Genomic DNA, 27,269 nt, shown 5'->3' with positions numbered 1-27,269 from the left:
GGTGCGGTCCACAGGCGCATTTTCATCCACTTTCTTCACAGAAACGCGGATGGTGTTCCAGACCCCCTGACCCGGGGCACGAGCACTTGCCGCAGCCATCGTTGCAGGTTGGCTGCTCCCCTGAACCAACGTTAGGCTAAAGCCAGCATTAAGATCCACTGGTTGCAAGGGTGCACAGCCAACCCGACGTCTTCCTTCCAGCTCCAACACAGTGCTCTCCTCCTCTCAGTCCACAAAAGAGTGAGTCTTTATTTTGTTCCGGATGTAAGCTGGTTCACTGAGCTGGAAGGTTTGTTCCCAATCAGTCACCTTTTTTTTTATTTGATACAATATACTTTATTCATAAGATGTACAAAAAATAAAACATATTTACACACCTACCCAGTCATGCAAGCCGCTCCGGGTTACCCGGGGGGTACATACACCAACTAAAGGCAAAAAACAAAGAATTGAAAAAAAAACAAAGCAAAGAAACCGCCCCGGCAGTCGTCACCCCGCACAGTCCCAGTTGACCCCCTGACCAGTTGGGGAAGGCGCCATCTGGGCACAGTTACCAGATAGGGCCCTTTTTTCTATTCTGGACGAGGGGTTTCATACGGTGGTCTTTCCCCACCGCGCCTTGGTGGCGGCTGCCCCAAGCTTTAGCGTGTCCCTCAGCACGTAGTCCTGGACCTTGGAGTGCGGCAGTCTACAACACTCGGTCGGGGTCAGTTCGTTCAGCTGGCAGTCCAGCAAGTTGCAGGCAGACCAAAGAGCGTCTTTCACCGTATTGATGGTCCTCCAGGCGCAGTTGATGTTGGTCTCCGTGTGCGTCCCCGGAAACAGCCCGTAGAGCACGGAGTCCAGTGTCACAGAGCTGCTCGGGACGAACCTCGACAAATACCACTGCATCCTCCTCCAGACCTCCTGCGCATAGGCACACTCCAGAAGGAGGTGATCGACAGTCTCGTCCTCCCCGCAGCCACCTCGAGGGCAGCGTGCGGTGGGGCAGAGATTCCGGGCATGCATAAAGGATCTCACTGGCACAACCCCTCTCACCGCCAGCCAAGCAATGTCCTTGTGCTTGTTTGAAAGTTCTGGCGATGAGGCATTCTGCCAAACGACTTTGGCAGTCTGCGTGGGGAACCACACGTCGGGATCCACCCTCTCCTTTTCCCGAAGGGTCCTGAGGATACTACGTGCTGACCACTGCCTGACGGCCTTGTGGTCAAAGGTGTTTCCTTTCAAAAATTTCTCCACAAAGGACAGGTGGTACGGAACAGTCCAACTACTCGGAGCGTTCCGCGGCAACGAGGCCAGGCCCATCCTTCGCTACACCGGGGACAGGTAGAACCTCAGTAAGTAGTGACACTTGGTGTTTGCGTACTGAGGATCTACGCACAGATTGATGCAGCTGCACACAAAGGTAGCCACCAGGGCGAGGGTGGCGTTCGGTACATCCTTTCCCCCATTTTCCAGGTCTTTGTACATGGTGTCCCTGCGGACCCAGTCCATCCTCGACCCCCAAATGAAGTGGAAGATGGCCTGGGTGACTGCAGCGGCGCAGGTCCAGGGAATAGGCCAGGCCTGTGCCACATACAACAGTACCGAAAGCCCCTCGCACCTGACAACCAGGTTCTTACCCGCGATGGAGAGGGACCGGAGCGTCCACCTGCCCAGCCTCTGCTTCAATTTGGTGATACGCTCCTCCCAAGTCTTAGTGCACGCCCCAGCTCCACCAAACCAAACACCCAGCACCTTCAGGTAGTCTGTCCTGACGGTGAAAGGGATGAAGGAGCGGTCGTCCCAGTTCCCGAAGAACATGACCTCGCTCTGACCCCGATTGACTTTGGCACCCGAGGCCAGTTCAAACTGGCCGGAGATGTCCAATTGTCTACTCATCGACTGACGATCGGTGCAGAAGATGGCGACATTGCCCATGTACAGGGAGGTCTTGGCCTGAAGGCCTCCGCTGCCTGGGATAGTCACGCCCTTCAGGCTCATGTCCTTCCTGATGGATGCGGCGAAGGGGTCCACACAGCACACGAACAAGGCAGTAGAGAGCGGGCAGCCCTGCCTGACTCCAGATCTAACAGGAAAACTGTCTGATTCCCACCCGTTGATCGAGACTGTGCTAACGATGTTGGCGTACAGCAGCCAGATCCAATTGCGGATGCCCTCCCTGAACCCCAATTTGGAGAGGACGTCCCTCATGTAAGCATGAGAGACCCTGTTGAAGGCCTTCTCCTGGTCCAGGCTGACGAGGCAGGTGTCCACCCGCCTGTCCTGTACGTAGGCGATCGTATCCCTGATGAGCGCGAGGCTCTCAGCGATCTTCCTGCCCGGCACAGCACGGGTTTGGTCAGGGTGAATCACTGACTCCAGGACAGACCTGACCCGGTTGGCTATGACCTTGGCCAGGATTTTGTATTCCACGTTCAAAAGTGAAATGGGACACCAATTCTTAATTTCTTCCCTCTCCCCTTCCTCTTGTAAATGAGGGTGATGATGCCCTTCCTCATGGACTTGCACATTTCTTTGCCCGAAGTGCACTATTGTACACCTCCAGCAGATCCTGGCCGACCAGGCCCCACAGAGCGGAATACAGCTCGACCAGTGAGCCGTCGCTTCCGGGAGCCCTATTCCTCACCAAGGACTTGAGGGCTCTGGTCAGCTCGCCCAGGGATATCAGCCGGTCCAGCCACTCCCTCGTGCCGTCGTCTAAGACCTCCGTGATAGACGACAGGAACGACTTGGAGGCTGTTCTGTCTGTGGGCTTCGTGTCGTACAGTCCGGCGTAGAAGGATCTGATGATCCTCAAAATGTCGGGCCGAGACGACGTCACCGAGCCGTCGTCCTCCTTCAGCCGGTTAAGCACAGAGCTCTCTTTGTGCACCATCTGAAAGAAGAAACGCGAGCACGTCTTGTCCTGCTCCACGGAGCGGACCCTGAACCGGAAGATTATCCGGGTGGCCTCCACAGCGAAGAGCGAGGCTTGCTGGCCCCTCACCTCGCAGATGTCCTCCGTGACATCGACACCCATCAACTGCAGAAGGAGCAGATTCTGCACCCTTCTCTAGAGTCGCGACAGCTTTCCTCGCCTCTCTCTCGCCTTCCGAACACACTGGAGGACAAAGAACAGTCGGCCAGCAGGAGGCAGTGGTCAGAGAAGAACACCGGCTCGACGCCAGTGGACCTGACCGAGAACGCCCGTGACACAAACAGGAAGTGCATCCTTGAGCGAATAGACCCGTCTGGCCGCGACCAGTTGTAGCCAGCAGGGGTGGAAGCCGCTGCAGGACGGCCAACCGCTCATTCCGTACCTCTGGGGCGTACACATTGATCAGCCTCAGGGGAGCGTTCCTGTAGGTGACGTCAGCCACTAGGAGGCACCCCCCCCCCACCTCCTGAACTTGAGAGATGGTGAAGTTGTGCCCCCGCAGCAGAATAGCCAGGCCCAAGGAGCGACAGTCGTTACCCCCCGACCAGATTGAAGGCCCACAGGTCCAGGCACAGGACCATTTCCCGTACCTGCTGAGGTGTGGTATCCCGCACTCCTGCAGAAACAGGAGGTCTGCCTTGACGGTGGTCAGGTAGGCCAATGTGGACACACATCTTGCGGTGGACTTGACGCTGCGCCCATTAATGCTTTCAACTCGTACCCCCATTGTGGGCAGTGACCGCAGTACCCTCCCCAAGTCCAAGGTCCAGCTCGTCCATCTGTCCCTTAATGCCCATTGCCTCTGCTAACTGCTGGACGCTCTCCGGGCTCAGGAAACCGTCCGTGCTGCCTTCCGGGTGGCATCCCCCCATCGGTGGTACGGAGGCAGGAGAGTCCGGCTCTGGGTCAGGCTGGGGACGCGCTGTTTCCTCCTTCCCGCCTGGAAGTTCCGGGGACCCCTCTAGGGCCCCAGCGGCACTTGACTGGGTGTCGGAGGGAGCCTCAGGACGCCTCCCGTCACCCGGAAGCTGGGTGCTGCTTTCCTTCTCCCTTGAGATCTTTAGCTTCTGCTTTGCGCGGGCCGCCTCCGAATCTCCCTCGTTAGAGGAGCTAGTATAGCCCCCCGTAGCTGCCTGTTCCTGCCTGATGGTTGCGGTTCCTGGGCCCGCCAACACGCCTTACTCCTCGCTTTCCGGACCGTCGTCCACTCCAGAGGGTCGCCTGCCGCCGTCTCCATCGACTCCAGGTTGTCAGGGGTGAGCGGAGCCTGGAGGGGCGCTTTGCTGGCCTCGGGCCCATCCTGCGGGGCTGGGCCCTCCTGCACGACCTGGCCCTCCTGCACATTAGTGGGGTCCTTGGAGGGCCCTGGTGCCTTCGTCTCCTCCGGGGGGCTGGCCCCGCATTGCCCCTGTCGGCGACCTGGGCGTAGGTGGTCCCCCGCTGCAGGCATGCCCTATAGAGGTGGCCTGCTTCCCGGCAAAGGTTGCAGCTTTTTTCTTGTGGGCAATCCTTTGCAAGGTGTCCCTCCTCCCTGCAGTTCCTGCAGATGGTGGCTTTGCAGTCGGCCGCCACGTGACCTGACCTACCACAGGCATGGCAGACTTTAGGTTGCCCTGCTAGGTCAGGTAGCCCTTGCTCCCGCCGATCGCGAAGCTGGATGGTGGGTGTACAATGTTCCCGTCCGCATCCATCCTCAGCGTCACCTTGACCTGCCCCTTACTGGTCCAGATGCCAAAGGGGTCCATGATGTCAGTTAGGTCCCCTTCCACCTTCACGTACCTTCCAAGGAAGGTCAGGACATCAAATGCTGGCACGTGCGGGTTGTACATGTGTACAGTCACCATACGGCTCCTCTGCGCCGGCATCACGAACAGCGAGACAGCGGTCAATACAGAGAGGGGGCCCTCACCTCCTTTCTCCTTGAAAATCTCCAGGAAGCGCTCGCAAAGCTTGGCACTCCTGAAGGTCACATCATAAAAACCTCCTCCGGGGAAATCCTACAGGCAGTAAATGTCCGCAGCAGCGAACCCGCAACAGTCCAACAGGACCCTCTTCACGAAGAACGTGCGGTCCACAGGTGCACCTTCATCCACCTTCTTCACGGAAACACGGATGGTGTTCCGGATCCCCTGACCTGGGGCACGAGCACTTGCCGCAGCCATCGTTGCAGGTTGGCTGCTCCCCTGAACCAGCGTTAGGCTAAAGCCAGCATTAAGATCCATGGGTTGCAAGGGTGCACAGCCAACCCAACGTCTTCCTTCCAGCTCCAACACAGCGCTCTCCTCCTCTCGGTCCACAAAAGAGTGGGTCTTTATTTTGTTCCAGATGTAAGCTGGTTCACTGAGCTGGAAGGTTTGTTCCCAGACGATCAGTCACCATTCTAGGTAACATCAACAGTGAGCCTCCGACGAAGCGCTGGTGTTATGTCCCGCTTTCTATTTATCTGTTTAGATTTCCTTGGGTTGGTGATGTCATTTCCTGCGTTGGTGATGTCCTTTCCTGTTCTTTTTCTCAGAGGGTGGTAGATTGGCTCCAATTCAATGTGCTTGTTGATGGAGTTCCGGTTGGAATGCCATGCTTCTAGGAATTCTCGTGCGTGTCTCTGTTTGGCTTGTCCTAGGATGGATGTGTTGTCCCAATCAAAGTGGTGTCCTTCCTCATCTGTATGTAAGGATGCTAGTGATAGTGGGTCATGTCGTTTTGTGGCTAGTTGATGTTCATGTATCCTGGTGGCTAGCTTTCTGCCTGTTTGTCACAGTTCTTGCAAGGTATTTTGTAGATGACGTTCGTTTTGCTTGTTGTCTATATAGGGTCTTTTAAGTTCATTAGCTGCTGTTTTAGTGTGTTGGTGGGTTTGTGGGCTACCCTGATGCCAAGAGGTCTGAGTAGTCATTTCCGAGATGTCTTTGATGTAGTGGAGAGTGGTTATGGTTTCTGAGCCCGTTTTGTCTGTTTGTTTGGGTTTGTTGCTGAGGAATCGGCGGACTGTGTTCATTGGGTACCCGTTCTTTTTGAATACGCTGTATAGGTGATTTTCCTCTGCTCTGCGTAGTTCCTCTGTGCTGCAGTGTGTGGTGGCTCGTTGGAATAATGTTCTAATGCAGCTTCGTTTGTGGGTGTTGGGATGGTTGCTCCTGTAGTTCAGTATTTGGTCCGTATGTGTTGTTTTCCTGTAGACGCTGGTTTGAAGTTCCCCATTGACTGTTCGCTCTACTGTGACAGCGAGGAATGGCAGTTTCTTGTTGTTTTCCTCCTCTTTTGTGAATTTTATGCCAGTAAGGGTGTTATTGATGGTCTTGAAGGTTTCGTCTAATTTGTTTTGTTTAGTGATGACAAAGGTGTCATCCACGTAGCGGACCCAAAGTTTGGGTTGGATGGTTGGCAGAGCTGTTTGGTTGAGTCTCTGCATTCTTAGCAGAGGCAGTAATGCAGAGATTCGAACACCTATACAGCGTATTTAAAAAGAATGGGTACCCAATGAACACAGTCCGCCGAGTTCTCAGCAACAAACCCAAACAAACAGACAAAACGGGCTCAGAAACCATAACCACACTCCCCTACATCAAAGACATTTCCGAAATGACTGCCAGACTACTCGGACCTCTTGGCATCAGGGTAGCCCACAAACCCACCAACACACTAAAACAGCAGCTAATGAACTTAAAAGACCCTATACAGACAACAAGCAAAACAAACGTCATTTACAAAATACCTTGCAAGAACTGTGACAAACACTACATTGGACAAACAGGCAGAAAGCTAGCCACCAGTATACATGAACATCAACTAGCCACAAAAAGACATGACCCACTATCACTAGTATCCTTACATACAGATGCAGAAGGACACCACTTTGATTGGGACAACACATCCATCCTAGGACAAGCCAAACAGAGACCCACACGAGAATTCCTAGAAGCATGGCATTCCAACCGGAACTCCATTAACAAACATATTGATTTGGAGCCAATCTACCACCCTCTGAGAAAAAGAACAGGAAAGGACATCACCAACGCAGGAAATGACATCACCAACCCAAGGAAACCTAACCAGATAAATAGAAAGCAGGACATAACACCAGCGCTTCATCGGAGGCTCACTGATGATGTTACCTAGAATGGTGATGAAACGTCTGAAAACTAACCGTCCAGCTCAGCAAGCAAACTCACGTCCAGAACCTCAACCTGAGCTATAAATCTTCCAAGGTCTTGACAATTTGCAAGAAATGCCAAAGTAAGGGAAAACAACAATTGCACTGTATGAAAGAAGACTGTTGATTGGTTGACAAGTGGACAATCATTGGTAAAGGACAGTATACCGAATAATGATTGATATACGCCATACTTTGTTTAAATAGGCTGAGTCTGAAATAGGGCTCATAAAAGCCATCCTTCAGGATAATGGCTACCTGATTTCTTAGTATATATTCTGCAAAATCACGCATGGGCCTAAAGCCATCAGTTTCAGTGCTGAAAAATAGCTAGCCTACCACAGATTTCACTGGCAGGATAAGGTATCTCAAAGTTTTAAGCAACAGGTGATGGTACCTTTTACAAGCTTCTACTGTGCAGTAGCAACACGAGTGATCAATAACTGGATGCTGCCGTGAAGCCAGAAGCTCATTCTGCCCATCACACAAATGAGTAATGCAGTTTATGAATTTCGTGCCTGTGACACTAATAACGTAAGCCATATATCCCAGTGAATGGTAGATCATATTATATTCTTTCAGCTGTTTGACACAAGCAAGACACTGAATGTACCTAAAAGAAGGGAATAATCAGGGACGTTGCAACTCCCAGAGAATGGTTTAGCATCATGCTAGCAGTGAAACAACCTAGGAAGCTGAGAATCTGTATACAATTATTTCCAAAAGGCCTTTGATAAGATGCCTCACAGGAGGCGGCTGAGCAAGGTGAGTGCCCATGGTGTTCGAGGTGAGCTACTGGTTTGGATTGAGGATTGGCTGTCTGACAGAAGGCAGAGAGTTGGGATAAAAGGCTCTTTTTTGGAATGACAATCGGTGACGAGTGGTTTCCCGCAGGGTTCAGTGTTGGGGCCGCAGCTGTTCACTTTATACATTAATGATCTGGATGAAGGGACTGGGGACTTTCTGGCGAAGTTTGCCGATGATACAAAGATAGGTGGACAGGCAGGTAGTACTGAAGAGGTGGGGAAGCTGCAGAAAGATTTAGACAGTTTAGGAGAGTGGTCTAGGAAATGGCTGATGAAATTCAATGTGAGTAAATGTAAGGTTTTGCACTTTGGAAAAAAGAATACAGGCATGGACTATTTTCTAAACGGTGAGAAAATTCGCAAAGCAGAAGTACAAAGGGATCTGGGAGTGTTGGTCCAGGATTCTGTAAAGGTTAACTTGCAGGTAGAGTCTGTGATTAAGAAAGCGAATGTAATGTTGTCATTTATCTCAAGAGGGTTGGAATATAAAAGCAGCGATGTGCTTCTGAGGCTTTATAAAGCTCTAATTAGGCTCCATTTAGAATACTGTGTCCAATTTTGGGCCCCACACCTCAGGAAAGACATACTAGCCCTGGAGCATGTCCAGCGGAGATTCACATGGATGATCCCTGGAATGGTAGGTTTAACGTATGATCAACGGCTAAGGATCCTGGGATTGTACTCATTAGAGTTTAGAAGGTTGAGGGGAGATCTAATAGAAACTTGCAAGATAATGTATGGTTTAGAAGGGGTGGATGCTCGGAAGTTGTTTCCGTTAGTGGGGGAGACTAGGACCCGTGGGCACAGCCTTAAAATTAGAGGGGGTAAATTTAAAACTGAAATGAGATGACATTTCTTCAGCTAGAGAGTGGTGGGCTTGTGGAATTCATTGCCACGGAGTGCAGTGGAGGCCAGGACGTTAGATGCCCTCAAGGCAGAGATCAAAAATTCTTGATCTGACAAGGAATCAAGAGCTACGGGGAGAGTGCAGGGAAGTGGAGTTGAAGTGCCCATCAGCCATGATTTAAATGGCGGAGTGGACTTGATGGGCCGAATTGCCTACTTCCACTCCTATGTCTTATGGTCTTATGGTCTTCTGGTCAACAATTCTGAAACGTGATGAGGAGATATTTTCAATCATTAAAGGAATTTTGCCGCAATTTGAGAAGGCATTAATCTTTACTATGCCAGCTGTGAAGGATGGCTACTGGTAAGTGAAGGTAAATGAAAACAGTGTTGTAACTGCGTTCTGAATGTCACTTAAGAGATACAGGTGATTATGCATACTTCCAGCAATTTCCATAGCTCCAGATGAATATCGATGCAGGTATCATGAGATAGTTTGAGAGTTTCCTAGAATGGAAGCAATTGTGAATGACCTGTTCATTTATGGATGTGGAGACACAATAGATGAAACCTTTGCTGACCGTGATGTACGTCTCGTACAGCTGCTTGACAGTGCTTGCCAAATGAACCTGAAACTGAAATGGAAAGCGAAATAATTTCAATTAAAGTTATCCATAAGTCATGTACATAAGTCATGTACATAAGTCATGTGTCACCAGTCTTTGCTCAGATTCCAAAATGAGGACAGATGTAACAGTAACACAGTGACCAGCAAGTGACAAAGCAGTTCAACAATTTGTTGAATTAGTCAACTGTTCGTCAAAATTCTTGCCCAGTTTGTTGTCAGAGTGTGAGACATTTTGCCAATTGATTGTCAATAATATCAGCACTTAGCTGCTTTCATTAAAATCAAGCAACTCATGATGGCAGTGCCCATGCTGAAATGATAAGATGTAAATGATGAAGCCACACGGCAGTGTGACAGGACTTGGAGGCAAACCTAATGCAGTAAGGACGATCCAGTTGCATTTTTTGTCTTAGAATACAGTCCAGAAAAGCCGTTTGGACCATCGAGTCTGTGCCAACCCACCGAAGTACATCCCATTCAGACCCAGCATCCCCTGCCCCCTTTCCTCATAACCTTGCATTTACCATGGCCAATCCACCTAACCTGCGCATCTCTGGACACTACAGGGCAATTTAACACGGCCAATCCACCTAGAATGTGGGAGGAAACCTACATAGATACAGAGAATGTGCAAATTCTACAAAACAGTCATCCAAGGCCAGAATTGACCTGGCCATTGTCTTTGCTTGAAAGAGGCAAAATGACAGCGATGTTTGGGAGTAGTGATGTCAAGGACTGTCCTTTAGGACTCCATCAGCTTTTTTTTCCTGTGCTTAGTGACATTGGATTGTGAATATTGCAGAAGTAGTGAAGTATTAAGTTCCTCTTTATTGTCTAAAGGAAAGGGCAATGAACAATGTAGCTGTATTGTGGCTGACTGATCACAATGTTCTTTGTACAAGAGAGAATTGGCTAATTCAATTTTATTTTCTTCTCAGGATAGAATCTTACATGCTCTGTAGCATTTCAGTGCAAGCCATTAATGATTCTCTCATGTTTCTCTCAGATGGGAAGGAGGAAAGCAAAGGGACTTTTATTTTGTCATGAAGTGGAGAAAATTCGGACTGTCAAACTAAATTTATTGACCAATCAACTTCTGATTCTTCTTACAAAGAAGATGAGCAGCTTTATAAACCTATCAGATTTGGCCAACTTTTCTTTCTCCATCGCTTCGAAAGGCAGTGGATTTTGAGAGAATTGCATCCATCTTTGCTTTTTTTCTAATACTTCATAGAAAGGAAAGAGGAACACAGGACACTGTGGAGTGGGGAGGTGCCTGGAGTGTGTATGTAGACAGAACAGAGGGTATGTAAGGTTTAGTGGGGTTGGGGATTAGGCTGGATGCCAGAAGTGAGAGATGATGTTACAGGCAATAATGAGAGCGGTGGAGCATGAACCTTGGTGGCAGATGGGTGCAGAGATTGAGTGAATGGCAGGTATTATTTTATAGGCTTTGGCCTAGCAGAGTGGAGAAGGATGTTGAGCTTGTTCCTACGATGCTAGGCATTGCTCCAGGTGGTTGAGTATGCATTAACCCAGGTGGTAGTGTCAGACCAACCTGGCATGGTCTGCTGTCACGGCACCTGCTGCTGAGCCTGGGAAAGGAGAAGTCCTGCCTCTGCGCCACCCTGTCCAGCTGGACCTGTAGGTTCCTAATGTCCCCCTGACTGGGGCAAATGTGCAGGACTGCTCTGTCCTGATAGTCTTTGTGCAGGTACACATAACCTTTTAAAGATAATGCAGGCACAAGGGTTGCCAGTGAATTCTGGCTTATCCTGTTACTGCTGAGTTAATGTGGGAACAGTGTGTGGTAAGATAGGCTGATAATTGGACATGATACTCTCTGTAGAAGGCGGAAACTCCAAGAAATGCAGCGAGTTTGATAAGATATGGTAAGAATCCTGCTTGATAAAAATCGAAAGGACTGCAGATGCTGTAAATCAGGAACAAAAACAGAAGTTGCTGGAAAAGCTCAGCAGGTCTGGCAGCATCTGTGAAGGAAAAAATAGAGTTAACATTCCAGGCCGGGTGACCCTTCCTCCGAACTGTTCTGCTTGGTCTGACTCCACCAGAATTGGCGTGAATTGGTCCTAGCCAAAACAAACAAAGGCTTCAGCTCTATGTGTAGCGTGCACCTACAGACCCCGAAGAAAATAATGAACTGCCAATGCATGAGAACAGTTGGCTGCATAATATGTAACTTGGTTACATTGTGTACATGATACTGTATCCAAAGTGTTTTGATGCTTTTATTGCATGAAAAGGGGGATGTTTGGGATATAAATGCAATACTGTACTGACATGCCTTCTAGCTTCTAGTAGTGTAGAACCTCTGCTGTGAGGCATAAGCTGGACTATCAGACTGCAAACTGGTAACAGGTAGAATGTGGGAGGTCAGCCAGGAGTGAGCAGGAATTGTCAATTCTCTAGGTCATAAAACCAGGAGGATTTTCTTCTGAGCTGAGGCAAGACCGAGTCAGGGGATATTGTGAAGTTGGAAATAAGGGCTCTTAGTGATAGCACAACTGGAGCTGATGCTCAGATTGCCAGGGAGTTATTGGAGGCAAGGGAGCAGAATATATTTCCTAGACTTGCTGGTTGGCTGTTGTGACAGTTTTGTAACCAAATGCAGTAACATTAGTAAATATTTTAAGGAAGCAATTGTACATTACAATTTGTATTTAAGCAAATGTATATGTAAAGACCTCTTAGTTATCAATAATTGTTACAAATTCTGTTTCACATCTTATCATCATACAAGCAGAAATGTAAAAGTACATGTGCATATCTGAATATAGGTATTGAGATCACATACCCAAGGACAGAAGTATTGCTATTTTACATTGTACAACATGATTCTAAAGGAAAAGATGAGCCTAGTAGGTCACTTTCTCCTCTCATTTGAGCTTCAATAAAGATCCTGTCATCTCCCCTTAATTTCTATTATACAATACATTTAAATACAAGTAAGTTTTCATTGTCTATGCACAAATGATATGAGTTGCCAAATGATTCCTAGAAAAATTACTGATATGCCTCTCGGACCCTGCTGTTGGATTTCAGTGGTATCGGTACGTTGCCATGATCATCTCCGGTACCTTTAAAAGGATTCGGATCTTTCAACTTTCAAATCAATTAAAATTGGTGATGTGGTTAGGTGGGCCATCTTTAGATTTTTTTTCCACTGATTCACAGCTTTAACTGTCTCTACAACTGCCTGCTGATTACCACTGAATGTACTCTACCCTTGCACTTTTTCTGCATTCAATGACTTCTTTCTGAAAGCATTTCCACAGAGTATATCACTCTCTCTATATTGGTAAAGATCTCCTTGCCTTTTGATTGATTACTCTCGGAGGATCTTGTGTTTTTTTTAACCTTTTTCAATGGCAGTTTTTCCTTCTCTCTCAGGAGTGCTTGCAGTCAACGGTCTGGTTTTTTGCAAATTCTGAGTCCAAGATTTGAAAAGGGCTCACATTTCTCCAGAGAAGCCTCCATGATCCCTTTCACATTCCTGGACATAAAAGTACAAAAATATTTATCATCAGTTCATAAACAAATCGAGAGGAATATTGCTTTTGAATACAACTTTGTCTCTATTTTCAGCATCAGTAGTTTTGCTGAACCTCTGCATTTTCCTTTAATCTTCCATATGGACTGACAGAGGCATCACTGTTTCCTTGCAGTTTGTGATCAAGAATCTTCACACTGTGCCCCACACTATCTTGTTGCTTTGTAGAACCCAGATCTGTGGAATATCTCACTACTTTCAGAACTCGCATACATCAATGGGCTAAAAAAATCAAAGTTTGCTTTCAATTAATTGCTACTTTATTCATTTTGTGTAATCTTCACCTCTTTTCGATCTTGGTCTGAGCTATCGGTCGCGCATCTAATGGAACCAGATTCTTTTGAGTTGCCCACGGGCACTGATCTCTGCTGCTACCTCTGTTCATGCACCTACATCAGTCACAATGTCCTCTTGTTATCATCCATAGGGAAAAGAACTTCACTCTGGGTTTTCCTTCAACAGAATCTGTAGAGAGACATCATTAAAGCGCGGTGCTACTTTTTGCCTGGTCTCTGATATCTCTAGGGATGGGTGGCAGTGATGAACAGGATGAGCAGCAGTTGATGGGTTGTAGAGAATGAAGTGCTTTCTAGGTACCTTTTAAAGATGGTACCTGGATGTTGGCATCCAGAAGCTGTGGCCAGCTCCAAAACGTCCTGCCAAAAAACTTGACATTTCAACCATGTGTGGAAATATAATGAGCTGGGAAGAATGTAATGATAAAGAAAAGCCAACCTTTCCTACAAGAAGAAACAACTCCTGCTTTTCAACTCATCTCAACACTTATTGCCCACCAAGATTCCTTCCACCATCTTTCCCTTCACTCATTCTCTTCACAACCAATGTACATGGTACCCGTGTGTACCATTTACGAGGTGCCCTGCCATAACTCAGCATGGTTCCTTTGACAGCACGTTCCAAACCCATGCCGACTTGAAGGACAATGACAACCTGCATCAGAATACCACCAACAGCAATCTCCCTTCCAAGGCTCAGACCATCCAGATTTGGAACCATACCACCATTCCTTTTACTGTCGGTGGGTCAAAATCCAGAAATCCTGTTTCTAACAGTGCTATGGGTGTCCCTACACCCCAAAGACTGCGGCAGTTTAAGAAGACTGCTCACATCGTGTTATCCTGACAATCAATACTGGTCTGGTCAGTGATGCCCACTACCCTATTATCAAACAGCCAAAAGTAGCATTTTTGTGTTGTTTTGTCCGCTGCTTATACTTCTTCAATTCTACTCACAATGTAACCAGGAAATTTAAACCTGTAAACAAATAATTCCAATCACATGTCGTTTTCTCAGAAGGTTTTTTTGTCATCTATCCTTTTATATGTACTCTCCTTTACAATATGACTCTGCTACATTCAGGGTGAGTGGGACCATCAAAGTGGTCACTTGTTTTTCCTCATTTAACACAATGATGGGCGAGTATTGCCTGGAGCATTACATTATCTCAAACACATCCTTCCATGGCTTTCAGTAGCATCATCATCCCTTCGGTTATTGTGGTAATCTCGACTTTTAAAAAAAACACTTCAGGCAACTTATAAACATAACAGCAATCTTTTAAACCTACAGTCATTAAAAATAGTCTTAACAGCTGTATAGTTCTTTGCAAAGAGGAGGCACATTGAGTCATTGTCAAGAAATTATTATAGAATTGTAATTCTAATGAACCAATTTTACATGTAATTTTTCATGTCAATGTACTATATTGATTGAAAGTGACACTACAAGAGCATTTTACTGTCACAACTATTGTGTAAAAAGAATCACTCTTAAATTGTTTCCTGCTTTGTCATCTTCTGCAAACAGCTATGATGCGAAGAATTGGAAATGTTATGGAATTGGTGGTAAATTATTAATCCTCAGGTTATTTAAGGATCCCTGTAGGTTCCTATTTATCTGTTTATAATTTTCTGCTTGATTACTGAGGCCTGAAAGTTGCTTTGTCTTTCCTCTGTTGTCTGAAATTGAGCTGAAGGACTGAGGGGAAATGTGAAACCATTATTTCTCACACAAAAAAATTCAATCCTATAACTTGCAAGTGCTTTTACTGAAGCTCCCTGCAGACCAAACCCAATGGTTCCTATCCCTTTACTGTAGTATGCTGACGAAAACAATCCTGAAAGCCTGGTGCCCTCTGCAAATGCAGTTCTGTCTGTAACATGCTCAGCTGATCAGCCCAACTTCCCCATAGTAAAACAAAGACAGATTGACAGGGCCCTTGGCCGTGCCCAACCCATCTCCTGCACTTCTACGCTCACGCCTTCTCTTCCCTCCCACACTGACAGGATCACTCTGGTCCTCACTTTCCATCCCACCAGCCTCCACATCCAAAAAGATTGTAATCCCCTAGTTCAGTCACCTTCAACAGGATGCCACAAGAAGATTCACATATTTGGTTCACTTCCTGAGAGGGTTCTGTCTAATGCTGTCATTGGTTGAATGACAATAAAATCAGTAAAGAAAACACTTCTCAAAACATTCTTCTAATTTTACACCATTCTTGCTGTGTAGTTTATTACTTTGGAAAATATTTCCAAAGATCTCATAATGTCTGAACAGGTCTTAAGCTTCCAGCCTCTCACCACCCTGTCGTGGGGACCAATCCCTGTTCGAAGTCCCACTTGGTGTTTCAACCTTTGGTTCAAAATAAATAATGAAACTAATGGTTTTTACAAGTTCCACAAATGTATTCAAATGTCCATACAAAACATATTCAAATTCCTTATCAGCAGCAACAAAAATATAAAACCTACGTTTGCAATTTCAACTCGTGGCAGACTCTCTGTCCATCTACCTACTGTATCCTGTACTTTATACCAGTAGCTACACTGCTAGCCCACTATAAATGGAATAGATTTCCAAACAGCAACTGACAGCACATTTCAACAAGAATTTTTGCTCATCTGTGTTGCCTTACTGAGCTAAATGGGGTAAAAGCCCAATAGCCCCACATAAAGAACAGCAGGGCAGCATGGTGGGTGGCACTGCTACCTCTTAGTGCTAGGGGCTCAGGTTTGATTCCAGCCTCGGGTGACTGTCTGTGCGGAGTTTACACGCCCTCCCAGTGTTTGTGTGGGTTTCCTTCGGGTGCTCTGGTTTCCTCCCACATCCAAAAGTATGCAGGCTAGGTGGATTGGCCATGGGAAATTGCTCATAATTTTCAGGGATGAGACGATTAGGTGGGTTACAGGGGAATGGATCTAGGTGGGATGCTGTGAGGGTCGGTGTGGACTTGTTGGGCTGAAAGGCCTGTTTCTACACAGTAGGGACTCTATGTAGGTCCACTCATGTCCATAGATTCCATTTCTTCACCAATTGCAAGAACAGGCTCAGTAGCTCAGTCAGGTCACATTCATCAGTACTACTTGCCCAGAATATTGAAGTAATTCCATATTGCTCTGAAACAGTGCAGTCACTTGGAAGAAGACCCTCACAAAAGTAAGGTAGCAGAAGTTGACAACAATACAGGTTTTCAACCTATATTTCAATCTATATTTTGATAAATATACTTCCATCCATAAACCTTCAACACTGGGTTTTCCTCTACTTGTACCGTGCTTTACAATAAAATAAAACAAAAATGGTGGCCTGGAGAGGATAAAATCATCTCACAACCTATACATACAGCCATTAATCTTTTGCAAACAGCTACTTCTCCAGCAAATTTCTTTTAAAAAACAAAGAGATTAGCTGGCTCAGCTGAATGATTTTTTTTTCCCTGAAGCCTATACCACCATTCAGGTAAAGGCCAGGGGTTGGTGGTGTTGTAGAGAATTCCTTGTAATCCTTTAAGTTCATTTGAGATAGTCACAGAGTACATCCAGGCATGGTTTTCCTCTTAGCATATTAAATTCAAAGATCACGTGCCTCCTCAATCTTCATAGCTTCTGACAAAACACCTATTAAGATTCCCTGGAGGCTGGTAATCGATAAAGAGAAATAAGGTGGTGGTAAATGTTTTTGTTTATCATGCACCACCAAACCCAGCAGTACCTTTCTGACTTTGTGGAAATGACAGGGTATTGATTAAATTTGCTTGTAACTATTGACAGCACATCAATTCTGCAACAACCATTGACAATCTGTACTGGCTAAGAAAGTATGTTTCGCTCCAAGACAAAAAAGAAAATCATTTTATGACAGTGTTATCTTTGGGAAATGTAATCTTCTATTGGATTTGGATTCATGAAAGAAATTGCTTTGTTTAATCACTTTAATTCTTCAAAAGAACATGTAAATACATAGCTCTGTAATCTTTCAACTGTCTGAGCCAGAATAAAGGGCTTCAGGAGAAATTGCCTACATCAGCTTGGAGGTGAAGGTGGATCATACGTCAGATATTCACAATATCACAGTCCAACCAAATCCTGCTTTGCCTGACAACCAATATCGAGCGGTAAATGAATAAGCTCTTCAGTTTTAAATGTAACTGATTCTGCCTCTGATATGACAAGCTTTTAAAATATACTTTAAAAGACAAAATATATTTTCTACTGTACCTGTGTGAAATGGGGTGATGCCATGCCAAGCTGTTATGATGTGCAGTAGTCTCACTGGCTCCTGAATCAAAAGTGAAGGTTATTTCTTTAAAAGAAAGATATTTAGTACATAAAGTCATGAGTTGCTTTGCCTTTTACAAAATTAAACTAATTTTCATTAGGTTAGAGCAGTTTTCAAAAACAATATTATTGCACCTGAAAATGCATGGCAAAGAGGTTTCTAAAACCTCCTAGTTGTCATCATATCAATGAAGGAAATGACATAAGTGACAACATGGTCCTCTTCTAGTCTTGTGTGCGCAAATAACACGTCCCATTCAGAGAAAAAGGCCTCCCAGTTCCTCCTCAGGGCTTTAACTATCAATCAAAATTACCTGTAGGGTAAGGAGTCTTGAAGACTGAGAGTATTTTCACAAGATCTTATGAGGGGCTTAATTTTTACTTAGCATCCATATGTCTCTTGCAGGAAATGTTCAAGAGTTGGTTTAACTGCATTGTTGAATGGTCATGGGGTCGTTTCAACTAATGGTAACAGGTTGAACTCAAGTCGAGTGATGGTTTGACACCCCAACATTTAACTCTGCATTGGTTATGAAGCATATATTTGGTCCTATTATTAAAAAGGTCTCTGGGGGGCTCGTATGGTGCTGTGTTAGTGTCCTATGTCTGAGCATGGGGCCAGGGTTAAAATTTACTTCACCTGATGAAGAAGCTTGTGGTTTTAAATAAACCTGTTAGACTATAACGTGGTGTCATGTGACTTCTGACTTTGTCCACCCTAGTCCAATGCTGGCACCTCCACATCACGTGCTCACGTATAACATCCTGTATAATAAACGGGTTCTTGTGGCACAGTGATAGTGCCACTACCTCAGAACATCCAAGTCCCAACTGCCTCAGACATTGCGTCACAACATGTCTGAAACAATTCTATCTATATTCTCAAATGATTTGAAATGGGTTTGGTAACAGCTAGTTAATACAGCAACAATCAGAAGTGAAATATCTGGGTTCAAGTAGAACAGCATTCTGACCCTAAGTTGCCTTGTTCTTGTTGGGTGAACTAGGTTAAAGATAGTTAGGGAGCTCCTGAATTCTACTACCTGTTTGTTGACACCAGTCTGAAGGTTTAGTCCTGCTCAAGTAACGTTCTCAATTTGTGATAGACTTGGATGTTTTACAAATGTCTGTGCACAATCTTCTAGGACCCCAAATGGTTGAATGTTTCACCAGGAAGCTACGTACCCAAGTGTGAACATAGCTTGTCATCTCAATTTTCTTGCTTTAGTTGAGTGATTCACATCAGTGTTTAGCAAATGACAGACTGTGGAATAGTTAAGTATTGCATCTCTGAGGTGGTGAAAAAGCAGACATGGACACAAACTGTCTCATTCACAATCTGGATAGCATAATAGATGAACAAGGCATGACACAGCCCTGACGGTGGGTCTGGAAAAGTCTACAAAATCCACACTGCCTGTTAGGCCTAGTAACGGAGGGCACCTAGAGGCATGGTGGAGTAAAAGGTGGAGAAAAGAGATTTGCCTGTAAAATTGAATGATCTCACAATATCAAACAAGACATCATACTTTTATTGGTTTTTGCAAAAGCTGTCAAAATGAAATGTAGTCGTTCTTTTGTTGCTTTGATTTTATTTTACATTTACAATCCCTCTGAGTCATATTCTTATAGTTTCAAAGCAATTGAATCAGTTTAGGGGAGACTGCATTCTAATCCTAGGAAAAAGAAGCTTTTTTTTCACTCTTGTCTCTCTAACTCTAGTCCACAGGGAACCCAGCACATAAAAACCCTATCAATAATTCAGGTGTTCTGATTACTTTAAAAGTTCCATTGAATTACAACTACAAAAAAAATGTCTGTTTGACGTGAAGATGAATGTGGATGGACACTGCAGAATGCTGGCAACCTGTAGATCATGTCAGAACAGATTGTAACTTTATCATTCTGTCACATGGAATAATTTAAACCACTTAATCAGTCAGAACCACAGTGGAGGAGGTAACATGTCATGAATTCCAATTTTACAATCTGTCAAACATGCAACAGCGTTAACAATTTTTTTTTCCAGCCCACAAGACTAACCACAATGTTTGTTTCTCTCTTTCTCTCACTCTTCTCTGGGTCGTTGCTGCTGTTTCCAGAAAAGAAATGGTTTACAGATGAAACTGATAACACCTTCCCTAGGAACATTCAGATCAAACCAATGAGCACTCACATGGCTAATCAAATCAATCAGTACAAATCTACCAGCAGTTTGATCCCACCCATCAGAGAGGTAGAAGATGAATGTTGATGCCTGTATAAACTTCGGTCTGAAGGAGAGACTTTGTAAAGCTCCTTTGGCAGGATGCTGGCTTTGATGCTCCATTGATCTTTGTGTTCTATCACAGACAGGTGAGGGATCATGGACTCTACACCACCAAGAAGAAGTAATAGTCTGCCCTTGAAAGTTTTCTGCTTGTCCAGCATGGAATCACAGGTTTTATTGGATTATTTTGCTGATGACTTGAAGACAATCGACACAGACTGAATATTATGGCCATTTATGTTTAAAAATGTATTATTTTATAAATGCAATACCTGCCATCTTCACTTTTGTAGCTTCGCTTACCTTCGGTTTGTGACCAGACTCTTATTTTTTCGTCTTTTGTTTCCCCTATGGAGGATGAAGGTCACAAAATATTAGTTCAATGCACCCAATCCCTCAACAAAAACAGTTTTTAAAAAACCGTACACTTCTAGCAGCAGCAGATGAGGCTTCCAATGTCGTCTGATAGCGCTAACATGCTAGTTATCAGAATATATGCTGTTATCTATCCTTGTGTTGAGATAGGGCGTAGACCAAGTCCTGTATTAAAGATTGTTCCACATTACAACATTGCCATCTTTTCATGATCCTGTTCTGATTTATTTTCTCTGCTAAGATGAAAGTAAACCTTACAAGGTCTTCTGGGACACAGAACACTGCAAGCCAAGAGCTTTTTTTTCTCCTGAACACGTTTCATTCTCTCCATCCTTAAGCTTGTTTTAAAAGGGAAAAAAAAATTGATATACTTCAAAGTAGTTAACACATGCCAGAGAGATAGAAGATCATTCTTTGCAGTCGATCCTGGGAGGATAAAGAGACGATGTTAACTCAGCAAGGTAGGAAATATTAATGCAGAGTTGTCTGAAGCAAGCCTGCACACATTGTTTCAAGCAGCTCTTATTGATTCCAAAAGTTCAGTTTTGGTTCCTGGTGTGACTCCCCCCCTCCCTTGTAGTATTGAAAGCCATCTTGTCCAGTATCATGAGGTCAGAGGGGATAGAAACAAACAAAACTGAAAGAACACTGGACCAGGCCTACTGCAAACTCACGTCAGGAAAAGATACATGGCAGGCAATCCTATTGTTTCTGCATGCCCTGCTGTGTCAGTTCCATCAGTTATAGACTCTGACTTTAGCTAAAACTATCTCAGCTTTAATGTCTGTTCTCCAGCTGCAGCACTGAACACATCCATATTGCTACCCAACAACACTATGTTCTGGAGTGATTTTTGAATTGTGATTACTTTGTTGTTAAATTTTGTAGGAAGTAGAGTGAAACAATTGTGAATAAAATATATTAATATTAATTGGATTGTTAACAAGGAGAACTTGCTAGCCTGTTTTAAGGATTTGCGCTTCAGCACTTTCCATTCAGTTCGACTCTTTCATGATGCCAGAGTCTGGGAATTCAGTGGATGACTACGTAACAACAAAAAAAACTAACTTTACTACTCTTACTGAAAAATGCACATTTTCAATATTTTAGCATGTTTTCCGTTCTGCATTTATGCACTTTTATTTCTATAAGTTAGTTTTGTCACTCCCTGTTGTTCTTTCTCTTTGCTGTCACCTCTTCATCATCAACTATGAAGATGGAGAATTCTTACAGGGAGTGACCTTTTTCTCTTAAATTTTGTTTTTAGTTTGCATATTTTCCACTAAGTAATTAGAGGAGATAATATGATGGTGCTCAGACCCAATCTACCTGGCTCTGTCATATATGATATCTGGTGATAATATTTTGTCTTGTACAAAAAGAGTTTGTACATATATTGTACATGGTTTCATTTTGTATTTTTTCTCAAATTAAAATTGTTGTATTTGTGTTCAATGAAGCAATGTTGTGGGATCCTTAGAGTCTCTGCTTTTATTTCACCAGTTGTGTCAGATCACCATTATCACACAATAGGCCTTTTAACGTTTGTATTTTAGATCAAGTCTCAAAGACTCAGAGTACTTCGTTGCAACTGGTATTTGCTATTTCCTTTCACAGCTAAAATTCAGAAAAGCTGGGTCATTCTTTCCCCATAAGAACATACCTTTGAGATGCAGTAGAGGTTAGTGCAGGTTTTCAAGAGGAAAATCAATGAGTTCAAGAATGAACAGACGAAAAAGGGATACAGGCCTTTTTCATGAAATGAGCTTCCATATTTCCCAAATTGCCAACTAGGACAAAATTAGGAAGAAATAAAGAGGTTTTCAAGATGGATTAGGCAAATTTTGAGATTGAGCAAACACGTCACAGATGCAGTAGGAAACACCTGAGTCCACCTTGTACACTATTCACTAGAAGCAAGTGTGCTGATGCCACAAGCAGTTGGAAAAGTAGATGATTTGTTGGCTTTTCATTACAAGGGAGTACAGGAGTAAAGATGTTTTGCTGCAACTCTAAAGGGCATTGGTGAGACCTCACCCACAGTATTGTGTAATTTTGGTCTCCTTACTTAAACTATATACTTACCATAGAAGAAACTCATCAAAGTTTCATCACCATGCTTCCTGGAATAGTAGGTTTGTCATATGAAGAGAGAGATCAGGTTGACTGAGCCGGTATTCACTGGAGTTTAGAAAAATGAGAGGAGATCTCATTAAAATTCTAACAGGATGGACAGACTGGCAGAACTGGGATGAGGGCGGAACAAGGATGATGGTCTCTAAGTAGGGAATAGATTAGATAGGTGGAGAAATGCCTTCACTCAGAGGGTGATAATGCTGCAGAATTCTCGACCACATACTGAGGTGGAGGCTGAGTTACAACATATTTAAGAAAGAAATACATGGATTTCAATGAATGACTGATCATTCAACTCAATAACCAGTTTGTGCTTTTCCCCATTTCCTTTGATCCTTTTAGCCAAAGGTGCTATATCCTTCTTTAAATCGTAAAATATCTGTCCTAGACTGCTTTCTGCGCTGGTGACTTCCACAGGCTCACCATTCTCTGGATAAAGAAATTTCTTCTCATCTCAGTTATAGAGTCATACAGCACAGAAACAAACCCTCCAACTCATCCATGTCGACCGGACATCTCAATCTGACCTTGTGCCATTTTCCAGCATTTGGCACATATCTCTCTAGACACTTCCTATTCATTTACCCATCAAAGCACCATTTATATGTTATAATTGTATCTACCTCCACCACTTCCTCTGACTGCTCATTCCATACATGAGCCATCCTCAGATACTTTTCAAATTCTCCCCCCGTCACATTAAACTATGTTCTCTAGTTTTGGTCTCCCTACCCCAGGAAAAAACCTTGGCTATTTACCTTTTGCATGCCCCTCAAAATTTTATAGCCCTCTATAAAGGTTGCCCCTCAGATTCTGATGCTCCAGGGGAAAAAGCCCTAGTCTATGCATCCTCTACCTTTAGTTCAAACCCTCCAGTCCCAGCAACATCCTTATAAATCTTTCCTGCACCCTTTCAAGTTTAACAACATCCTTCCTACAGAACGGCATCCAGAATTTTACCCAGTATTTCAAAAGTGGCCCACGAATGTCATAGAGCCATAGAGCTATAGAGCATGGAAACAGACCTGCACAGCCACAACATAATATCCCAACTCCTACATTCAATGGGCTGACCAATGAAGGTATGTGTGCCAAACGTTTTCTTCACCAACCTGTCTACCTGCGAATCCACTTTCAAGGAACTATGTGCCTCCACCCCTGGGTCTCTTTGTTTGGCAACACTCCCCAGGGCCTTACTATTAATTTTATAAGTCCTGCTCCTATTGTCATAAATGCCCTACCCTGTATCCTTACACTGTGACCCCCTGGTTCTGGACTCCCCAGTTATCAGGAACACCATTCCTACATCTTAGCTTGCTATAAGATCCCCCCATTCTTCCGAACTCCAATATAAATCCTATATAATCAAATATGATCCTAATCAATTCAACCTCTCCCCTAAACATCAGCCCCGGCACTGAAGTTTGGGAAACCTTTATTACACTCTTGAAAGCGAGATCATCCTTTCTTAGATTAGGAGACCAAAATTGCACACAATATTCCAGACATGTTTTCACCAAGGCCCTGTATAATTGTAGCAAGATAGCACTGTCCCTGTACTAAAATCCTCACAGCATGAATGCCAACATACAGTTTGCCTTCATTACCACCTGCTGCACCTATACACTTACCTTGTGTTCAAGGATAACTATGTCTCATTACATATCCTCTTCTTAATTTAAAGCCATTCAGGTAACAATTTGCCTCTTGTTTTTGCCACCAAAGTGAATAACCTCAATTTGTTCACATTATAGTGCATTTGCCCACACACACAACCTGTCAAAATCACACTGAAGCATCTCTGCATCCTCTTCACAGCTTACCCTCCCACCCAGCTTTGTGTCAGCTGCAAATTTGGAGGTATTATATTTAGTTCCTTCATCTAAATAATATACACACATGTTAGCACTGATCCTTGCGGTAATCATTACCTACCATTTGGAAAAAAGATTCCTAATATTCTTACTCTTTATTCCTGTCTGCCAACCTGTTTTCTATCCATGTACCCTCAATCTTTGACCTCACTTTAATTTTACATACCAATGCCTTCTGTAGGGCTTTGTTGAAAGCCTTCTGAAAGTCCAAATAAACTTCATCTACTGGCTTCCCCTTCTCAACTCTATGAATTACAATCTGCGAAGAATTCTGCAAAATTCGTCAAATATGATATCCCTTTTGCATATCCATGCTGACGCTGTCCAATCCTGCTACTATTTTTCAATTTTCAGCTACTAAATCTTTTACATTTTACTCTCGCAATTTCCCCAATATTGACATCAGACTGACTGGTTTTCTCTCTGCTTCCTTTTTTAGATACATGGGTTCCATTAGCTACCCTCCAATTTGTAGGAACTGTTCCAAAGTCTATAGACGTCCTTAAGTACTTGGAACGCACATTATTAGATTGTGGGCTTTTATCTGCATTCCATCTCATGAATTTCCCCAGCACCATTTCCTTACTAATCCTGATTCCCTTCAGTTCCTCCCTGTCACTAACATTTCTGGTGTGTTGTTTGTTTCCTTCTTTGTGACACAAAACTAAAGTAGATAGTCAGCCACTTCTTCTTTCCCTCATTATGAATTGCCCTATTTCTGACTGAGGGGTCTATGTTTGTTTTCACTGATCTTTATCTCTTCACATACCTGTAGAAACGTTTACAGTCAGTTTTTATATTCTTTGTGGTGTACTCATGCTCTATTTTTCCTTTTTCTTAATCAACCATTTATCCTCCTTTGCTGAATTCTAAACTGCTCCCCATTTCTCAGGTCTGGTTTTTTTAGTTAATTCATATACCTCCTTGGACCTGATACTATTGTTAATTTTCCTTGTAAACCATGAATTGGCTACCATTCACATTTTACTTTTGAACCAGATAGGAATGAATGATTGTTACAGTTTATCCATGCATTCTTTGAATGTTTGCTGCTGCCTTTCCTCCATCATCCCCTTCAGTAATGGCTGCCGATCTACCATAGTCAGCTCAAGCCTCATATCATTACAGCTGCTTCTATTTAGATTCAGGACCCTAGTCTCAGAATCACCTGCATCACTGTTCATCTTGATGAGGACCTCTGTTATGGTCACTCCATCTGAAGAAGCCCTGCACAACTAGATTGCCAATTATTCCTTTCTCATTACACAACTATTGTGGTGAGCTTGCACTCTAGATGGTTCCTCAACTTATTGATCCGGGAAACCATTCCATGTACGCTTCTGGAATTCCTCCTCTATGATATTGTAATTAATTTGATTTGCCCAATCTATTTACCACTGACTCTATGATTGTATCAAAGTCACCCACAATTATAAATGTTCCTTTATTGTGTGTGTCTCTAATTTCCTGTTTAATTCCATTCCCAACATCACCTCTTACATATAATTCCCATTAATGATTTTTGCCCTTTGGAGTTTCTCACATATAGAGTCCACACTATTGGAGCTAATATCCTTTCTCATCATTGCACTAATTTCCTCTTCAATCACAAATGCAACGGTGTCCCCTTTTCATTTTTATTCCTGTCTAAATACTGAATAACTCTAGTTATTAAGTTCCCATCCCTGGTCACCCTGCAGCCATGTCTCTGTAACCCCACAGTGTCATTCCTGTTTTAATTTGTGCGATTAATTCATCTATTTTATTGCAAATGCTTCATGCATTAAAGCATGAAGCCTTAAGGCTTGCCTCATTAACATTACTCGTCCCATTATTTTTCTTGCTGGCCCTGTTTGATCCTGACCCTTGATTTCTGTACCTATCACTTCTTTTAGTTCCCTGTCTTTTGTTCTTGTCTTTGATTCCCCTTCTTCTGACTCCTTGCATAGGTTAACATCGTCCTGCCATTTTAGTTGAAAGCCTGCCCAGCCACTAACAAATACTCCCTTAGGACAAATGTCCAACTCCTGCCCAGGTATAAGCTGGTCCCCACCTCACTCAGAACCATTCACAATGTCCCAGGGCTCTGAAACTCTCCCCTTTGCACCATCTGTACACGCATGTGTTCACCTGTTATATCCTGCCATTCTGACCAGTACGTGGGTGCTGGTAGGAATCCCAAGGCGACCACCTTTGATGTCCTAACTTTCTTATGAACATAAGAAATAGGAGCAGTAGTAGGCCATCTGGTCCACCGAGCCTGCTCCGCCATTCAAGATTATGGCTGATCTTTTCCAGCTCCAGCTCCAGCTACCCATCCACTCACCATAATTCCCTTACAGTTCAAAAATCTTTGCCTTAAGAGCAATCAACAAGGTAACTTCAACTACTTCAATGGGCAGGAAATTCCATAGATTCACAACCATTTAGGTGAAGAAATTCTTCCTCAACTCAGTCCTGAATCTGCTGTCCCTCATTTTGAGGCTATGGCCCCTAGTTCTAGTTTCACCTACCAGTGGAAACAGCCTCCCTGATTCTATTTTATCTATGCCCTTCATAATTTTATATGTTTCTATAAGATACCCTCTCATTCTTCTAAATTCCAATGACTATAGTCCCAGTCTACTCATAAACCAATACTCTCAATTCCTGAATCAACCTAGTGAACCTCTTGTGCGCCCCCTCCAATGCCAGTACATCATTTCCTATGTGAAGAGGCCAAAACTGTACACAGTGTGTCAGGTGTGACCTTACCAACACCCTGTATAGCTGCAGCATAACCTTCCTATCTTTAAACTCCATCTATCCAGCAATGAGGCACAATATTCCATTTGCCTTCTGAATTACCTGCTGCACCTGCAAACCAACTTTGTGTGAATTCATGCACAAGGATGCTGACTTATTTCCTAACTCCCTATATTCTGCTGTTAGGACCTCATCCCCTTTTAACCAATGTTGTTTCTGACCACTGGCTGTTCACCCTCACCCTCCAGAATGTTTTGGAGCCACTCTGAGCCATCCTTGAGCACCAGGGAGGTGAAATATCATTCAGAAGTCCTGTTTGTACTACAGAAACACCTGTCTATTCCCCTTAAAATTGAATCCCCTGTAATC

General features: G+C 44.1%; 1 protein-coding gene across 11 annotated transcripts in view; it reads left to right on the top strand.

Annotated features, from left to right (window-relative positions):
• Nucleotides 1-21,538, top strand: part of kcnma1a (potassium large conductance calcium-activated channel, subfamily M, alpha member 1a) — an 828,270-nt gene extending 806,732 nt beyond the window's left edge. For 7 of the 11 annotated variants that reach the window (XM_059640355.1, XM_059640354.1, XM_059640351.1 and 4 more), the window contains 2 exons: nt 19,604-19,737; nt 19,853-21,538. In XM_059640355.1, coding sequence (XP_059496338.1) covers nt 19,604-19,737; nt 19,853-19,909 — 191 coding nt within the window. In that variant the 3' untranslated portion in view covers nt 19,910-21,538. Of the gene's footprint in view, nt 1-19,603 lie in introns of all 11 variants that reach the window. The other 4 variants (XM_048563636.2, XM_048563635.2, XM_048563630.2 and 1 more) reach the window with 2 other exon arrangements.
• The last annotated feature ends 5,731 nt before the right edge of the window (nt 21,539-27,269 follow it).

This window comes from Stegostoma tigrinum, chromosome 37 (genome assembly GCF_030684315.1).
Source record: "Stegostoma tigrinum isolate sSteTig4 chromosome 37, sSteTig4.hap1, whole genome shotgun sequence".
Taxonomy (NCBI): domain Eukaryota; kingdom Metazoa; phylum Chordata; class Chondrichthyes; order Orectolobiformes; family Stegostomatidae; genus Stegostoma; species Stegostoma tigrinum.
The sequence above is the reverse complement of the archived record's forward strand: the minus strand, read 5'-3'. Positions and strand labels throughout refer to the sequence as shown.